The sequence below is a fragment of the Python bivittatus genome, unplaced genomic scaffold, assembly GCF_059951505.1.
Source record: "Python bivittatus isolate LINGU-HERP-01145 unplaced genomic scaffold, Pbiv_v1 ctg000700_np1212, whole genome shotgun sequence".
In the NCBI taxonomy this organism is placed as follows: Eukaryota; Metazoa; Chordata; class Lepidosauria; order Squamata; family Pythonidae; genus Python; species Python bivittatus.
The window spans coordinates 53,103,387-53,123,497 of NW_028277098.1; the positions used below are offsets into that span (position 1 = coordinate 53,103,387).

At 37.9% G+C, this 20,111-nt stretch overlaps 1 protein-coding gene across 2 annotated transcripts in view; it reads left to right on the plus strand.

Moving 5' to 3' along the window:
• Nucleotides 1-5,465: 5,465 nt before the first annotated feature.
• The window catches only part of LOC112541889 (adhesion G protein-coupled receptor E3-like), a 29,879-nt gene continuing 15,233 nt past the window's right edge, over nt 5,466-20,111 (plus strand). For both annotated transcript variants that reach the window (XM_088154079.1, XM_088154080.1), the window contains exons 1-7: nt 5,466-5,507; nt 9,710-9,745; nt 9,874-9,915; nt 13,076-13,132; nt 14,140-14,298; nt 15,335-15,411; nt 19,346-19,438. In XM_088154079.1, coding sequence (XP_088010205.1) covers nt 5,477-5,507; nt 9,710-9,745; nt 9,874-9,915; nt 13,076-13,132; nt 14,140-14,298; nt 15,335-15,411; nt 19,346-19,438 — 495 coding nt within the window. In that variant the 5' untranslated portion in view covers nt 5,466-5,476. The remainder of the gene's footprint in view (nt 5,508-9,709; nt 9,746-9,873; nt 9,916-13,075; nt 13,133-14,139; nt 14,299-15,334; nt 15,412-19,345; nt 19,439-20,111) is intronic.

Genomic DNA, 20,111 nt, shown 5'->3' on the forward strand with positions numbered 1-20,111 from the left:
GCTCAGAGAACTTAGACAAATACTCAGACACACAAGCCTTTACGCAAACAAGGCCCATGTCACATGTACCTTCCTCCACACAAATTGCTCATACAACATTTCTCATACAACAAAAAGGGGAAAACAAATAGACAAAAGGCAACCCTCCCCCCCAGCCCCCAGTCAAATGTTCACACAATTACAGAAGCAAGACACATATCAATCTAAAGCAAGCAACCAGATTTTTATTCTTATAGCCAGCAAAACACATTGTACTGTAGGTAAAACATGTCCTTAGCTTCCTCTGCAAATCCTCCCGTTCAGACTTCGGAGTCCTCCCTCCCACTTTTTGCTTTCCATCCCTAGGCTTGCCCTTTTCTTTTTTTCTGAGCATCCCTGTATACCTGTCATCATGTCAGCACCATAGTTATTTTAAAGAACTACGTATAACATGCCAGGCACATCTCTCCTTTCCCCCCGCTCCCCTGCACAGCAGGCATTCTGTTGCTCATGCCATAAAGGCATAAATACCACAAAACCAAATATTATTAAATGGGGCTGCAGGAGTATTTCCACCACAGGAGCCATTGTCCTCTAAGCCCAAATCAAGAAATATGCCTAAATAATGAGAAGTAACTTGTCTTTGACCAGCAAACTCAACTCTAAGGAAACTTCTTTCCTTGATCATTCAGTAATTGATGGATTATTCAGTACGGCTGTATTTCTTAAATATATTGATGGTGGATGCCATTAACACACAGAGACTGTTTTTGATATCTTTATATTTGGCATGCACTCTAGCTACAGCATATCCTGCTGCTGAGTTCCTTAAGGGGCTTCCAACCTCTTTGATGACCATGATGATGATGGTGGTGGTGGTGGTGGTTGGTCGCACAGTCAGCCAGATGTTTAGACTAGATTTGGCAATTTTTCCACTACTGAGCCCTTCCCAAGGACCTGGGATAGGCAGATGTTGTTTGATGGTGTTAAAGATATCATTGCAGGATATAAGCTGTTCCAAGTAAAGCTGCCTTTTGCAACTGACTGATGGTGATTTTGTCAATGCTGATGGTGTTCAAGGGGTACTCCAGATGTTTTAGGATTGCACCCAAGGCACTTATTACTATTGGTACTATCTTTGCTTTCTTTTGCCATAGTCATTCTACTTCTATTTGCACGTCTTTATATTTTGTGATTTTCTCCAGTTCTTTCTCTTCTCTTCTGCTGTCTCTGGGTATTGCAATGTCCACTATCCAGACTTTTTTGTCTTTCTTATCATCATCATCATCATCATCATCATCATCATCATCATCATCATCATCATCATCATCATCTTATCTTGCTGAAAATGCCTTTAGAGAAAACATGACTATAGTATCTACATATTTAGGAAAACAAGAAAATGCTGGATACTTTGGTTACCCAGTAGCTGCATCTTGCCATTTGGATAAATTCTTACTTCCTGAAGGCATAGGATAATTAGATTTGTGAAGGTTTGGAAATACATGAATGCCATATAATTTTATGTACTCTGTGGTAGGAAATAATTCCAAAAGAATCTATATCAATGAGTAGCTCAAGTTTTCTCTCTCTTCAGGTTCAAACGCAACTGCTGCTCTCAATACTTTGTTACTGCATAAGAATGTTTCCTTTATACAGTTAGTCCTCGCTTAACAACCGTTCATTTAACTATGGTCCAAAGTTACAACAGCCTCGGAAAAAGTGCTTTACAACCTGTACTTGCACTTATGACTATTGCAAACTGTTGCACCACCCCTGCAGTCACGTGATCACAATTTGGGCACTTGGCAACCAGTTTGCATTTACAACCAGTTGCAGTGTTCTGCTGTCATGTAATCATGATTTACAAAATGCCCATTGGGGAAGCTGGATTTGCTTAATGACCACGTGAATCACTTAATGACCACATGATTTGCTTAACAACAGCAGTGATTCGCTTATGACAGTCATAAAAATGGTCATAAAATTGGGTCTGGTCATGTGGTGACTCGCTTAATGACTGCACCGCTTAATGACCAATTTTCTGGTCCCTATTGTGGTTGTTAAGCAAGAACTACCTGTACAGCAGAGTATTTTGATAAAGTGTCCTTTCCAACACAAAACTTGTTAGTTTCATATGATCCATCAAGATCCAGCTTCTTGCATAAGAATGCAAGATCAACTAGTATGCATAAAACCTATAAAGAAACTGCTCTAACTTCTGAAGGTCTTCCTTGAAGACTATATTATTTTTGTTTCAAAGGATAAGCAACACTTTATTCCTAACAGGTCCACTTAATAAACCTATAGTTTGAATAGTTTAAATCTAACAGGTCCACGTAAACTTCTTCATGGCATCACAGTCTTTGCATCATAAATTTCTCATACAAAGCAACATATTTTCTCCATGTATAAAGAGAACTAATAATTTATATACCTCTTCCTTGGATTTATTTGCTTGTCTACTCTCTCAGGTTTCACAGAGTGATTTTTGTTAGCAGGATGATTCCCCCCTCCCCTGCCCCCAACTATGATTTTCCAGCCACTCCCAGAAGTTTGGCAGAAAGGTAGCTGGGCATATTTTCAGTTACTGCATCCCCTTGACATTTATTCTGAGAATATTGTTAGTGCTCTTGTGGGGTCAACAATGCTGAAGGCTATGCTTCATTTTGTAAAATATTTTCCTCCTTTTTCTTTTAAAATTAAGATTCTTGTAAAGAAGAAGGAGATTCAGGGATCCTGTTAGACTGCAAAAAAACTCTCTTGAAATATACTATTGTCCTCTTCATGTAAAACACAAGTAGTACACCTACTAAATTTACATATGTAGTGTACATAGTGCAAAGAACGTTAAGTAGGAAGATGAGAAATAACTCAGGGTTTTGTTTTGTTTTTTTACTTAGGGTCACCACTACATAGAATTTAAAATTCCAGATAAGATGGATCAGTATAACTCATATATTTATGAGCAGAACTTTAAGACCAAATATACTTCTTATGATCTAAGAATGAAGTTCAGTCATCAAAAAACTTTATTTCATTTTTATTCAACTCCCAAGGAATATTTTAAAAAGAATGGATATTTGATTTTTTTTTTTTTAACAAGTTGTAAGAAATGTGAGGGCTGTTTAACTCACAAGATTTGGTCAAGTACCTTAATAGTTTATTTTTGGTCTCAAGTGATTAAGTATGTTAATACAATTTGTGGGGGCGGGGGGAAATTGTTAAAGAGGTAAATGTGATGTGATGTGTAATTTGACATTTTATGAAGAGTTTTGGCTCTGTTGAACCCTGGGATTAGCTAAGAAAATCATTCTATACAAGTGGAAAGAAAACAACACTCCAGATGTCAAAGAGTGGATTCAAGACATGGTTCTTTGTCAATTTTTGAAACATGTTTATACTGTAGAAAAGAAAAAAAAATGTTCCATTTCAATAAGGCATAGGTTTACTTATATGTCAAAGGACTGAACTGCATGTATATTAAAATCATATGGAACTTTTTTTTAAGTTTTACTTTAGAAATAAGTGTGTGTGCTCTTTTGATTATTTTGTCACTGTTGCCTTGTTTTTATTATTGTCTGATAGGTTCACTAATAAAAAATAATAATATAATCTGAATAAGAAAGCAGTATTTTTTGGGTGAATGTTACTATCCCTCCCCCTGATTCTAGGGCAGTGTTGTCCAAACTTTGCCACTTTAAGATGAGTGGAGTTAAACTCCTAGAATTCTCCAGCCAGCCATGCTGGCTGGGGAATTCTGGGAGTTGAAGTCCACTCATCTTAAAATAGCCAAGTTTGGACAACACTGTTCTAGGGAATACGTATTAATGTCCTGTGGTATTCATAGCCCTTTTAAGTTCCTTTATGCTTTAACTCTGAGACACAGGGTTAAAATCAGTCATTTATTCACTCACTCACACAAGAAGGCAATGAGGAACACTCTCACTTGCATCATTCTGGGCAAATAGACAATTCCCGGATTGAGAAAATCAAGGTAGATGAGTGATAACAGTTCAGTGGTAGAGCAGATATATTCCAGGAGGAAGGTCCCATACACTTCAGGATGATCACCAATACCATACTTATGAAGCTAATAATCCAAGATGATTGGCAAATAGGTAGCTCCCTATATTTCCAAACGTTGCAGCTCCTTAACATTTTTTTTAGGACACCTTGTGCGGGTTCTTTGCTTTCCAAGGACTGGACACACCACAGCATAGAAGATAACTGTACAAAATACATGTAGCACACACTTTTCCTGTTGTCCTGAGTTAACTCTACCTTCCTAGGCTTTGGAGGGAATGTAGCCACATAAATAAGTCTTTGATGGTTAGTCCTTATAACAAATAAAAGTCTTAAAGTTTGAAAAGTGGCATGCAACCTTTGCCTCCCTCAAAAAGTTCTTGCGCTTGTTGGGATTACAGGCTGCCTCAGTGTGGTTGCTCCTCTTTTGGTGGCTGCCAAGCTCCAGGCCAGGCTCTAAGCCAAGCTCCCACCACAATGGGCTGCTTACTGTAGCTTGTGGTCCTGGCAGTTGACGGATAGCTCTCTTGCTTGCCTATAATAGTACATTCCAGACATTGCTTCCTGCTTCCTCGTCTGCATGTTGTTCCTTTTCTCTCCTACATACCCACACCTTTGTAGGCTAAGGGCCTGGGTGGGGTGAGGCTGCCTATGGATGTTGGCATGTTCCTAAAAATGCCAGGGTGTGGCTCAATTAGCCTGACACCTGGAACGCTGATGTGTATGCTTGTGAGTAAACTGTGAGTGGGGAATGAATGAATGAATGAATGAATGAATGAATGAATGAATGAGCCCATCTCCTCTCAAGTTTCCAGGGCTGTAAACTTTTACTGCCCTTTGGGAGAAGGAAAGAGCTGAGCCTATCCTTGGTGAAGTGGGGGTGGGAAGCATTTCTGCCTGGCTGCAGCTGCTTTTCCGGAATGCAGACAGCACCCCATCTTCATTCCCTCACACATCTATCTAGTCTGGTGGTACTTTCGGAAATAACAATGATGTTGGAGGCTGTGCTTCACTTTGTAGAATATAATCCTCCCATTTCTTTCTAAATTAAGTTTTTTTTTAAAGAAGGAGGTGTGGGATCCTCTTAAGCTACAAAAGAAATGTCTTGAAATTCATTGGTTTCTTTTCATGCAAAGCAATTTACATGAAATAATAAATTATACAGAGTGTAGTATCTCTATTTAAAGACCTTTGGGCAGAAATAGTAGGAAAGACTAGTATTCGCTACTACTACACAAAATAGAAAAGTCTGCATATGATGATAAAAATAATGTATAGGTTTATGAGTGGGACTTTAAGACCATAAGACAGTAACATTTTTTTGGTGAAGTTTAATATCCATCCCCCCTTCCCTTCCAGGAAGTATGTATTCATGCATTGTAGGGTTCATGGCACTTTTTAGTTCCTTTATGCTGTAACTCTGAGAGACAAGCAAAAAAATCAGTCATTTGTTCGCTCACACAAGCAGACAATGAGGAACGTTCTGACTTGCTTCATTCTGGGTAAGTAGGCAATTCCTGGTTGAAGAAAATTAAGACAGATAAGAGATAAAAGCCCAGTTGTAGAGCAGATATATTCCAGCTGGAAGATCCCAGATTTCTGCTGAAACCTTGGAAGGTTGCTATTAGTTAGAATAGACAATACTTTGCTAGGAAGACTTATGATTTGATACAGTGTTATAGGAAGATTTTCAACAGAGGAAGTGACTAACCCATGGGAAAACTATTCCCTTTACAGGCCCAGAGAGCAGTGGCAGTGCCACTTGATGTGGTGGTTATGAGGTGGACAGGACTGCCCCTTTAACTTTCTGCACCATGAGGCTAATTGCTCTGGAAAGACTGTTCTGCCTTGCAGTTGGAGGAAATGGGAGGAGAGAGAATTCACACCTTGGCTCTCCTGGGGTGAGGGCTTGATAGAAGTCTTGACTGACCAGCTCCAAACCCTACTGGAAAATCTTAGACTAGGTTTCGGTTACATGAAAGCTCAAGCATTTCTATCCCATTTCTGCCCTATCATGCTGTCTTAGCAAAAATGCTCACTAGTGGGGAGCTTTAGACCAGTATTTCATAAATACAGCCAAAAAAACTTGCTGAAATAAGTTCTGATGCCATAGACGATCAGGGAGGTTTCTCCAGTGAAACCAAGTGAGTCTTAGGAGAATTATGCAGGACTACAAGCCAGATGTTCACAAGGAGGAATGGATTGGAATACAGTGCACAGGAAAATGCTGTGTTTTGCTTTGCTTGTGAGGAGTTCACTAGAAAGAGTGCAAGTAGTGGTGGTGAACATATGTACTTTCTCCCAAGGGATACACCAACTGGGAAAAGACTGCTGAGAATGATTCAGACTGAGGCAGCATAACAGATGTTAAATTTATGCAGACTGGATGGTTGCTTGGGAAAACTACCGAACAGGCAAACTTTCATTCCAGACTTTAGAGTAAACTATTGTACATAGTTTAATTCACAATGCAAAGATACACATTCAGTTCAAGGTGACATGAACGGAATGGTTCTAGGGTAATTTCCCAAGAAATTAAAACTGGATTATTATTTTTTTTGCATTAATTGATGATGACACAAAAGATAGATATAAGCATGAACTAATTTCTATGATAATATCTTATTGGTACAGAAACTGTATAATATTTCAGTGATTTGTTAGCTTTCAACCATGTCATTTTCTATTTGTTATTTCATTAAAACACACTTATATGTAAGGGGCAAAGTAAGCAATCTGTGGATTCAGAGGAATTTTTGGAAAGAAAAAATGGTGTTGGAGGTTGTGCTTCACCTCATAGAATTTTAGACCTCTGGCCCTGGTTCTTTTTAAATTAAGATTTTTTTTTAAAAAGGGAGGTGCAGAGATCCAATTAGGCTAAACGGGAAATCTCTAGAAACACACTGGATTTTTCTCTTTTGTTTTCTTGCCTTGCCTTGCCTTACCATGTTACTACTACCCAAAATAGAAAATTCTGGATTTTTCCATATTTTAGGAAGTGTATGTTATCAAGAAGTTGTGTTCTTAGAACTTTGTAGTTCCCTTACACTTTAACTCTGAGTGATTGGTATAAAACAAGTCATTTGTTCACTCATTCAAGCAGAAGATGAGGAGCACTTTCAGTTGCCTTATTCTGGGTGAGTAGGGAATTCCTTGGTCAACAAACCAAGAAAGGTGAGAAACAATAGCTTAGTGGTAGAAGAGAGAGATCGCAGGTAGAAAATCCCAGCCTCCATCTCTGATATCTCCAGTTAAAAGGCACAAATGGCAGAATGATTTTCTGCCTCAGACTTTTGAGAATTGCTGCTGAAGTAGACACGATGCTCTTAGAAAGGCAAAGAATTTGAGCTGATAGACCATGATAGTGTGGCTTCTGATGGCAGAATTAAATGACTCCTAGGAAATCTATTCTTTTCAGAGAGCATCGAAGGAAAGATGGAGAGAGAAAGGGAGTAACAAAGAGTGGAGGGAGACTGGAGGGAGATGCAGATTATTCTTAAAGTCTCCAAGAATGCTACTCCTAAGTAAAATTGTAATACTTTGTTTTGTTTGTCACGGGTGATATATGTAATATGATAGTCCTTGAAAATCAGATGCAGAATAATGGGTGACCCAGTTATTGTTGTACTATTATCTAAGTTTAGAATATACATTTTTCTGCTAGAAATAATTCTAAAACTTTGATAAACATATGAAAATTCAAGATACTGTTCACTCTTCTTTGGAATGAGTAAAACAGATGCAGCCAACAATTGTATTTGGACCTCAGCAAGCAATGTGTTAAGAGTACTTTTGCTAAATCCCAGGAGAATCATAAGGAAATAAAATAAAATGAATGAATGAATGAATAAAATAGACAATAAGGATTCAGTCAAAGCATTCTGCACCTATTATTTGAAACATTTAAGGAAGGAGCAGTCCCCATGCATGTATGAAATTGGTATGACATTTTACCACATTGCTCATACAAATTGAAGTTTTCACTAAGAATCTCCTCAGTTTGACTTAGCAATCTGCTCCAAATGGACCATTTATCTTGTTAGGACCATTAATCCTGTTTCTAATGAAAGTGTTTATATATTGAGGTTATGAGGATTGAATGAAAAGTAATGCCTCCATTGTTATAAGTCACCAACAAGTGGCAGTACTGATGCATTGGAAGCTCTGTATTTTCTTTAGCATCTGTTCTTTCACTTCAGTTGGCCAAAAGTTGCTGTGAGAAAAGGTTGTGTTGTTTTCCTTCATGAAAGCCAACAGTGAGTACATTTTAAGCAACATGCCATGATTGAATTTCTGACCACCAAAGGAGTCCCTCCTACTGAAATTCACTACCAAATGCAGGTTGTTTATGGTGATGGCTGTGTGTGTCCCTCACCCAAAAATATTAAGATGGTGAACCAGGAAGTGCTGTGTGTTCAAGAATGGTTGTTGAGAAATCCTGTGCAGCACCAGATGAGTCATCGGTTTAAACATGTTGAGAACTGATTAGAGAAAGGTTGATGACCTGATTAAAGCCAATCAACAGTTCACTCAAAAGGAAATTGCTGAAGTTTGGCATTTCACAGGAACGTGTGGGTCATATTCCTGAACTTCTTCAATATCAGAAGGTTTGCACAAGATGGGTTTCTTGCATGCCATTGGCAGAGATGAAAGCTTCAAGAGCTGAACTTTGCTAGCAATTATTGTCAGACTATGAGAATGAAGGTGAGGAATCTCTTCCCAGCCAACAAAACATGGGCTTATCATTATGACCCTAAAGGAAAGCATCAGTCTATGAAATATCATCACTAAACTTCACCTGAGGAGAAAACAATAAAAAAAAGACATGTTTCAGTATGAAAACTCAGGGTTATATTTTTGGGAGAATGTAGATGGTATTATTCACATGGATTTTCTTGAATCAGGCACTGCTATCAATTCAGAACGCCACATTGCAATACTCAAAAGTTTGTTTGAAGCCCAAAGTTCCTTAAAGAAGGACATTTTGCTCCAACATAACAACACTACACCTCCACCTCACAAGCCACCCAAGAGGCAATTGTGAACTTGGATCTCACCATCTTAGTTCATCTGCCGAACAATCCAGACTTGGCACCATGCAACTTCCACCTTTTCCCAAAATTGAGGGAATACCTTTGTGGGCCTATGTTTGGCTCAAATGAAGAGGTGGAAGGAACTGTCAGGACCTGGTTGAAAAGACAAAATGATTTCATGACAGCTTTAAAAAGCTTGTCCATTTTTGATAGAAGTAAGTAGGAAATACTGGTGATTATGTGGACAAGTAAATGCATGTAAAAAAAAAAAGCTCATTTCAAGGATTATTTTCCTGTTTCATTTATTAAAATAATCCTATTTAAACTAAAGATTTGGAATTGGAGACATTCTTTTTCATTCAACCCTCAAATGTAGTAATAACACATGTTACAAATAATCAGTAACAAAAGAGGAAGTGTAAACTCATGTCACTCTTGAACAATCATAATTTATTACGGGAAGGCTATTTCAGGAAAAAAAGAAAAGAATGGGGGAAATCTATCTTGTGTTTAAATGACAAATGAATGCATTTTTGTAAGTAAAGATTTTGTGTTTAAGAAACTGTTTCTTAATTTCCAGGATTTATTGTCTTGCTAATATGTATTCAAAAAATGAATAAGAATTTATATGACAGTACATTTTAACATCATTTATGTTCTATTTATCTTAGGTCTTGGATTGGCAATGGTCTGTGCATATGAAGAAGGTAAAACCTATTTTTCTTCTGGGGAATAGAATAAAGAGATGATACTAAATACTGGCTGAGCTGTGTTCTGAATGTCACCTTTTTTTTTCTTTTTTCTTTCTATCATGTTTTCTACCTATATTGCTCAGACAGGACCACTATGAAGACATTTCTTAATACTGGAGGCAAAGGTCAGTTCAGAAATTCGTCCTCGGGAGCTTGCATGTGGCTGGGAATAGAAACGGCCCATGAAATTGCACATAGTTTCCAGCACATAATAGAAATTAGATGTGTGTCCCAAGTATTTGCTAGTATGTGGAGCTAGAACAGAAAAACATTAGGATGGAAAGAGAGGAGAATTTAGGGAATGACTATATATACGTATGGATGGATATTCAGATGAGATATTACACATACTTTGTGTAGTAACAGCATGCACATCCCACCTGGGTTCATTAGCCATCTCCAATGAATGTAGTGAGATACATCTATAAAAAAAGAAATGTTTTGAAGAAAAGTTTTGAAGACTTCTTCAAAAGTGGAGATACGGCTATAGTGGTGGAAATATTCTAACATTCAGTTCATATGACATTGAATGATAGAGTTGTAAGGGACCTTAGAGATCATCTCATCTAACCTTTTGCTCAGTGCAGATGTCTATCCAGCCTTTCTTTGAAGAGCTCCAGTGGAGGGGGACATAGGGCTTCTTAAGTCATCCTATTCCTCTGGTTGACAGAGCTTATTGTCAGGAAATTCTTCCTAATATCTAGCTTGAATCTGCTTCCTGTAGTTTCAACCTATTGGTTTTGAGCCACAGAATGAAGAATAAGTCCATCACCTCTTCTATATCATGACTCTTTTGATATCTGAAGACTGCTCATCATCTTGGTAGTCCTTTTCCAGATTTGCTCCAGTTACCTATTCCTGATAGGGATTGGTTTCTAGTCTCCTCATATTTGTTAGCTTTCCTCTGAATTAGCTCCAATTTTGTTGTTGTTTTTTTAGACTGCTCAGAACTGGACAAGTATTCTAAGTGGGGCCAGATCAAGGCAGAGTAGAATGTGAGAATTATTTCTTATGATCTCAACTCTATACTCCTGTTAATACACTGCCAAATAGCATTTGCCTTTTAACAGTGTTGTCTCGTGTATTACTGCCAAGCCAGGTTTTCTGGTCTATGTTTGTGCCTTTCATTTTTTCTTCCAAAATACTTTACATTTCTCCCTGTTAAATATCGCTCCTATTCATTTCAGCCCACTGTTTAAGCCTGTCTAGATCTGTTTGAATCTTCTCTTTACTTTCTAAAACATTAGCTATTCATTATGGCTTTGTGTCATCTACAAATATGATAATCATATACTCAACCCTCTCATTTTTTTTTCTTCTTCCAAGCATTTTTCCTGCAAGTGCAGGGTCTGCTTTTTTTTTTTTTTTGGATCAACTGAATGTTGATCCATCAGTTGCGACAGGAATTGACCAACCAGCTTGTCACCCAAGCCTGACATTGTGGGCTGAGAGAGAGTGACTGGCCCAAAGTCACCCACCCGGCTTTGATGCCTAAGGTGGGACTAGAACTCACAGTCTCCTGGTTTCTAGCCTGGTACTTTAACCACTAGAACAAACTGACATCTAGGTCATTAATAAAAATGTTGAAAAGCAAGGAGTTCAGGACAGTGCCCTGTGGCACTTCACTCAATATTATTCTCCAAGCTGAAGTGGAGACTTTATGAATACACCCTTGGTGTAGTCATTCAGCCAATTATGAATCCATCTAACAGTTATATCATCTAGCCCATAATTTACCCATTTATTAATGAAGATATATGAGAGAGTGTGAGTGACTTTCTTCCACTGTATTTAGTTAATAACTCTGTCAAAAATGGAGATAAGGTTTATCTGGCATGACTAGTTTGTGACAAACCCATGTTAATTGTTGCATCTCTATCAACTGTTCACAAACATGCTGTATTGTTTAATAATCTGCACAAGGCACAGTATAAATACTTGCCCAGTACTGTATAAACATAAAGCTGATGGATCTCTAATTTCTGGGTCTTCCTTCCTCCCATTTTTGAACACAGGGAAAATATTTACTCTCCCCAGCCTTCTGGGATTTCACCAGTTCTCCAAGAGTTTTCAAAGACTATTGTTAGCAGTTCTGCAGTCACCTCTGCCGGTTTCTTTAGTACCTTCAGATTGAATTAATATGAACCTGGATTCATTCAAATTAGCTACCTAGTATTGTATCTGTGTTTGCATATTATGAGTCACAGTCCCTTCCTCTTATTAGTGAAACAATGATGGCCATTGTTTCCCTTTCTTTCTTTCCCTTCTCAGAGAATATGGACATAAAATATGAGTTAAAATGTTCTACCTTCCCTGTTATCAATTCACCCCTTTCTCCTTGCAACAGATCCATAACCTCTTTGTCTTTCCTTTTGTTTCTGATGTACTCAGAAAAGTATTTTTCACTATTTGGGTATTTTTTGCAAGCCTCAGATGATTCTGAGTGTTTCTGACACAATCCCTACAGTTTCTGTCAAATGCCTTCCATTCATCTTAAGCTATAAAGCCCTCCTCCATTTTCTATGTATATCCCTTTTTCTTTTCAACATTTTAGAAACCTGCACACTGGTTTCTTTACATGCTTCCTATTTTTAACTTCTAGTAGGATTTTTTTTCTAATTGCATCATCAGTATCTCATTTTGCAGGATTTCCCACACTTCCCAGAAAAAAAAAATATCATTCAGGATTTTAAGACATTGAATCTCATCTAGTTTCCATGTAAGTTCATCAGGACTCACTCTTCTGAAATCCCTAGACAAGTGTGACTCTTCTTCATTCCTCCCTATACCCTTGATATCATAAACTCAAGGATAACTTCATCACATCTCCTAAGCATGCAGTTGCCTTGACTTCATCACCCAATTCTAATACTCAGGTGAGATATTATTTTTGGATAGGAATGCAAACTCTCAGCTTGCTAAATAAACCCTTTTTCCATGCTTTTATTCTTTCATGGGTTCAACCCACTTGCATTCCAAATCTTCTAAATTCTAGTTTTCAGAAGAATTCTGAACATTTCTGTTCCATCTTCAGCTTTATTTACATTTCTATGTGTCGTGCATGCTCTCCAATTTGGAAACACTAAGGTGGAAAAATAAACCTCTCTCAGCAGCACTGAGGAGTTGCTACATAACTCTTACAAAACATACATTTCCTTTTGCCTCTGTCCCCATCTCTATGTAAACTGGAGATCTCTAATGCTGATAATACCCAGATATGTATAAGGAAGGACCTACAAGATTTGCTTGATTGCACAGTTTATTAAGAATTACTCCTTTCTGTAGGGGCAGTTGTAGAAGATGATAAATGGACTGACACAGCACTCCACTGGCTATTCCCAGGTACATTTTATATCATTAGTATCTATAATCCCAAAATGCATAAATTGAAGAGATGAAAAACCACAGTACATCGTGCACATAAAGTAGTATAGGCAGGATTATTTAACTCAGCAGTTGAGAACTGCATTGTCTGGTGAGCCTCCACAAAAATGATCACTCCCTTCAAAAAGTGGGCAAAGCCTAAGATAAATTTGGCATAGTGCCTTGTAAAATTGCCCTCCCTTCTTTCTTTTGCACATGTAAAATACCATCCAAATTCAAACATTTTGCTAAGTCACAAGTTGGATGCCTATGGGTCACCACTAGCTTCCAGCTCTGAACCCAAGTCAAGCCATTAGATTCCTCTTTTGGCCAAGCAACACTCAGAGGTAAAGTCTCCCCTGAATAAAGCTTGACTTCCATGTGCTTTTTTTCCCCCTATGGAACTGGTTTACCATTGCCATTGACTTTTTTCTTTACTCCCTCCCCCCCCCTTTTTTTCTAACTTTCCAGTCTTGGCATTAATTAACATAATCATATCCAAAATCATAGTAGGATCACAATTTTATGGCACTTACATTAATGTACTAGATGTTCACTCCTAACTAAATTATGCCAGAATGAGGTAACATGTGTTGTGTCATCATGATGCAAGCGCCACCCTTTTGTACCTGCGTTGTGACATCTGATGCCAAGATGCAAGGGACAAATCTTGCATTGTGACATTGCAACCCCCATTTTGTCACTTCCCCTCCTTCCCCAACTGGCAGATGATAATTGCTGGCTATTTCTTAATGAAAAGTGGATGCATATTAAGAGAGAATCAAGCCAATTAAATACTAAACCTCTATAATAAATCAATAACATTTATAATGCAAGATTTTTCCCCCTGATTATCTGTATATTTTCCTAAAATCCTCAGTCCTGTTATGCTGAATGGTTCTGGTTGAAGGAGAGCATAATATTATGTTGCTTAATTTTGTCTGACCTGAATTTTTCACAATGAAAATATCTTATTTCTTTTTCAGACCTTCACACGCTAACCAATGATAGTGATAATGGTAATAGCAGTAATGAGAGAAGAGACAATGGATCAGAGGCTTCTTCTAATGTTTCATCTGATTGTCCCTTTGAAAAAGGATACAGGATGGTTCATTTGCCAACATCAAATGTCACTATTTGTGAGAGTAAGTATTATTATTCCTCATCTCATTTCAACTGCATGTTCTTGAGGTTACAGTAATTGAGTGTAAAGAGTAGAACTGTGATTTTCAGCCTTCACTAATGTCTTGATCACTGACAGTATTCCATCATGGGTTAGTTCAGCATTTTGTTTCTCACAATGGCCAACTAGATGCCTCTGATAGCCCTTGATAAACCTATTCTCCATGAATTTATCCAATCTCCTTTAAAGCCTTCCAAGGTAATAGTCTTCATAGGGTATAATTTACTCTCTGTGATAGTAAATTCCACAGGTTAATTATGCCCTGCTTGTGTGAAGAAGCACTTGTTTTATCTTTTCTAGATCCTGAACCCAGTGATTAAGACTGTTTTTAAAAACAAACTTATGAGGGGATAGGATTTAATTCCAAATAAACCTGCATTATAATAATCTAAAGAAGAATCTTAAGCAGATGCAAATACTAGAAAATAAGCATGAAATGGGCTGTGTGTCTCAACATGAACAAAATGACTATTCTTTTATGAACCCTGAAATATATCTTTAAATTTAAAAAAAAATACATTTCAAAAAAAGTATGCCCAATCCAGACTTCATTGGACTTAGACAGATGAAATCAAATGAACAAGTTAGTAATGACTGACTGAAGTCTCAGTGTTTTCAGTGGATAACTGAATGGCTGGGGCCACATGAAATATGGGGATGGGTTTTGCAATGGGTTGTGCATTGATAAAAATTATCTAAAGGGGTCTCATACACACTGAAAAGATGTTTTTCATTTTCCTGCTTTTGGAGAGGAGAAGTTTTTAAAAATAATTGAGTGAATTCTATTTTAGGGCTTGCACTACAAATGCAAATGCTCAATCCGCTACTTTCAGGAATAATGAACTCCAAAGTTCAACCACCTTGAACCTAGATTGGCTCAATTCCTAACATTATTTAACCCAATCTACCTATTTGTATAGCCTTCCACTAATATATTTTATACTTTTTAAGTGGACAGTTTTGTGTTGTACTTAACAATTTTCTGTTTTCTTGCACAGAGTTGCCCTTTCACTGCCAAAAAGATTCAGTGAGAGAAAATGTCAATTTAACTATGTGTGAAAATGAAACAAAACCAGTAAGTCTGTTGTGCTATGGGTTAAATTGGTATAATGTGTGAATCCATTTGATTATGGTGATGGGAACTCAGAATGAAGCTCTGAAAGTAGCTGAAGCAAACCTTGGTTTGGAGTATTGTATTATATTTGGTCTTTGTTATTAATTTGATATTTGCTATGATTTGAAATTTTGAAAGCATCTAAGCCTGAAGGATTTCCATATTTAATCTTTGCAGCAATTCAGAGAACACTTTTTTTTCCTGAAGGAAGTCATGAAACCGAGGGTTGTTGATTTTAAGGGCAATTATTGCATTTTATAATATAAAGGCTTTTATTTTTAATCTGAATTTTGCAATACATGATGTTTTAATTAATAACCAATTCTTTTCCTATCATTGAAATTGGAAACAATGAAAAGCAGGGAGGAATAGTGACAGGGGAAGAAATTACTCACTCCCTTAATTAATAGATAAAGTAAAAATGTCTGATACTGTTTTATACTGAATTAGACTACTGGACCAATAGTGTTGACTTGCAGTGATTCCCCAGGATTTCAGATTGTTCTCCTGACCCCTTCTGGAGAAGGCAAGGACTGAGCATGGGTTTTCTGCCTGCAACATCTCCATTATAAAAAGTCTCCTTTTTGTCATATACTGGAAGTTTGTTTTAAAAAGCAGAAGGACATTTTTTTTGTGAACTGAGTTACGAAAACAAGGGAAACTGAAACTGGAGAGGAATCCAAGTTCATTTATTTGTGAAGTTTGTGGTGGTTGTTGTTCACTCGTTAAGTCATGTCCGACTCTTCGTGACCCCATGAACCATATCGCGCCAGGCCTTCCTGTCTTCACTGCCTCCTTGAGTTTGCTCAGTTTCATGCTCATTGCTTCAGTGATGCTATCTAACCATCTCATCCTATGCCGTCCCCTTCTCCTTTTGCCTTCAATCTTTCCCAGCATCAGGGTCTATTCCAAAGAGTCCTCTCTTTGCAGTAGGTGACCAAAGTATCTGAGCTTGAGCTTCATTATCAATCCTTCCAATCAGCAGTCAGGGTTGATTTCCTTTAAGATTGACTGGTTTGAGATCCAAGCAGTCCAAGTCTTAAGAGTCTTCTCCAGCACCACAGTTCAAAGGCATCAATTCTTCGGCGCTCAGCCTTCTTTATGGTCCAGCTCTCACAGCCATACATTACTACTGGAAAAACCATAGCTTTGATTATGTGGATCTTTGTCGGCAAGATGATGTCTCTGCTTTTTAATATGCTGTCTAGGTTTACCGTAGCTTTCCTCCCAAGAGCAAGCGTCTTTTAATTTCGTGGCTGCAGTCTCCATCTATGGTGATCTTGGAGCCCAAATAAATGAAGTCTGTTACTGCTTCCATTTCTACCCCTTCTATTTGCCAGGAATTGATGTGTCCAGATGCCATGATCTTAGTTTTTTTAATGCTGAGTTTCAAGCCAGCTTTTGCACTCTCCTCTTTCACCCTCCTCAAGAGGCTCTTTAGTTGTTCTTCAGTTTCTGCCATTAGGGTGGTATCATCTGCATATCTGGGGTTGTTGATGTTCCTCCCTGCAATCTTAATTCCGGCTTGTGATTCTTCCAGCCTGGCATTTCTCATGATGTACTCTGCATAGAAGTTAAATAAGCAGGGTGACAGTATATAGCCTTGTCGTACTCCTTTCCCTATTTTGAACCAATCAGTTGTTCCGTGACCGGTTTTAACTGTTGCTTCTTGGCCCTCATACAGATTTCTCAGGAGACAAGTAAGGTGGTCTGGTACCCCCATCTCTTTAAGAATTTGCCACAGTTTGTTGTGATCCACACAATCGAAGGCTTTTGCATAGTCAATGAAGCAGAAGTAGATGTTTTTCTGGAACTCTCGTGCTTTCTTCATGATCCAGCAAATGCTGGCAATTTGATCTCTAGTTCCTCTGCCTCTTCGAACCCCAGCTTTTGCATCTGGTAGTTCTCGGTTCACACACTGCTGAACCCTAGCTTGTAGGATTTTGAGCATAACCTTGTTAGCATGTGAAATGAGTGCAATTGCGTGGTAGTTGAGCATTCTTTGGCATTGCCCTTCTTTGGAGTTGGAACGTAAACTGACCTTTTCCAATCCCGTGGACACTGTTCCGTTTTCCAAACTTGTTGGCATATTGAGTGCAGCACTTTAACAGCATCATCTTTTAGTATTTTAAATATCTCAGCTGGAATACTGTCATCTCCGCTAGCTTTGTTGTTAGTAATGCTTCCTAAGGCCCACTTGACTTTGCTCTCTAGGATGTCCGGCTCAAGGTCAGTGACCACACCAGCATGGACATCAAGGACATTAAGATCTTTCTTGCATAGCTCTTCTGTGTATTCTTGCCACCTCTTCTTAATCTCTTCTGCTTCTGTTAGGTCCCTGCCTTTTTTGTCCTTTATCATGCCCATCTTTGCACTGAACGTTCCTCTGATATCTCCAATTTTCTTGAAGAGATCTCTAGTCTTCCCCATTTATTGTTTTCCTCGATTTCTTTGCATTGTTCATTTAAGAAGGCCTTCTTATCTCTCCTTGCTATTCTCTGGAAATCTGCATTCAGTTGCTTATATCTTTCCCTTTCACCCTTGCTTTTCGCATTCCTTCTTTCCACAGCTATTTGTAAAGCCTTATCAGACAGCCATTTTGCTTTCCTGTATTTCTTTTTCTTTGGGATGGTTTTAGTTGCTGCCTCCTGTACAATGTTAGACCTCTGTCCGTAGTTCTTCAGGCACTCTGTCTACCAAATCTAATCCCCTAAATCTATTCATCACCTTCACTGTGTACTCACAAAGGAATATGACCTAAGTCATACCTGAGTGGTCTAGTGGTTTTCCCTACGTTCTTCAAATTAAGCCTAAATTTTGCAGTAAGAAGCTCATGATCTGAGCCACAGTCAGCTCCTGGTCTTGTTTTTGCTGTCTAAGTTAAGCATATCTTGGGGAACAATTTATGAATTGTAATTGTGTTAGTAGGTAGGACCTGCAGTTATTTTGAGCTGAGGAAAAGGTACTCTTGGTATACTCAGAAGATGACGTTTCCTTCAAACACTGCAGCATTTGCCTTAGTACTGAAAACAGATTGTTGAAGAGTTTTCCTAGAACTAGAGATGAGGGAGTTGGGAAGGAAAATATGATTAAATGAAGACTTACTGGAAGAAAAGGGATGGGCGGGAATCTGAAACAGATTGCTTTGTGGAGAGGAACAGCCTCTGGGAGGATAGGGAATACAGGTTGTTTGTCAAATCACAAACTTTCCTAATGTGTTGTATGCTTGCAGCCTGTGTAGTTAATTCATGGTTTAGTTTGGTATGTGAAGAAAAAAAATTGGCTCCATTAAATCATGGTTCAGATAACCATCTGTAAACAAGTTGTGCTACCTCTTGTTTACATCATTCTGAAAGTGTGAGTAGGGGAAGGATTTCATATGTGGACTGTGGCTTCTCTTGTTTGCCTTTGTCATACTGGAAATGTTGCTTGTGTATTCTTTTAATTCCCCCTTTTTTTACTTCTCATTCTAATGCTGACACCATCTTTGGAGACCAGGCTGGGCTGCTGGGGTCCCTGTTATGTTGTTTTTCATACTAATACATTGTATTAGAATATGTGCAAAATTGGGTGGCTATGGCATTCTTCTAAATATGAACAGAGTTTGACAAGTCAGTTCAGTCAGACCTTTTCTTTGCTACTATTTTCAGCTTTGCAAGGACTGAATAGAAGGGGGAGATAGAACTAAGTAGCACTGATCTCTTTGAATTCATTCTAGGAATGGCTCAGGAATCGGCATCCTTTGGGATATACATGCCCCTGAACCCTCCTTGTGGCCATGAAGCCTCCTCAGATGGCAGCATGATTATCCACTTTAAAAAAGGGGGTGGGGCTTCTTTGTCCACTTGCCAACTGAGCTTTGAGAAGAAGACACAATTCCTTTCTTCTCTTTTAGGAAAACGGTGTCAATTGCTCGATGATGGGGCCTGTCTTGAAGCTGTTGACATCTCTCTGTGAGAATTATACACCTACTGAAACCTACCTGAAAGTGAGATTTATTGGGAACTGGAGAAACAATAGTTCTGTTTCCTGAAAAGGAAGCTGTGTGGTTTCCTATTCTGGGCATTAATGAAAAGTGGGTGGATGACAAATCGGACATTTAAATAAGCTTCTCAAATGGTGTTTCATAATAATTTGTAGCAATGTTCCAATATTTGAAATCCATTATAAATATAAGGGAAGGAAAGGGAAAATAACTCTAAAGGAGATTCTTTTTTCAATATATGGAGAAAATTAAATCAGGAAACTAAATTCTAGAGCATAGGAGCAAATGAAGAAATATTTCAAGTTGGTACTGATTCCATTCTTTGTCATTTAAATTTTGTAAACAATTTTATTTAATTTTAAGTTAATTTTAACTTTAAAAATCAAGTTAAGTACTGAGTTTGGAAACTAGAATTGTATAATTAAGAATCCAAGACCAATGAATACATTTCCATTTGGGAGCCAAATTAGTCTTTTGCATCGACATCAAGAGAGAATTATGTCACCTTCAATATTAAGAGATGCTCTGTAGCATAAGGCTTTATGGATCAAAATCCACTTCTGATAAAGTGCTTAATAACTTTCTTAGTCCTAAAGATGTCACAAAGCTATTTTTATTTTAGAATTAAAAGAAATATTAGGACAAAAAAAATCCATAAAGTTGATATCTATAATAA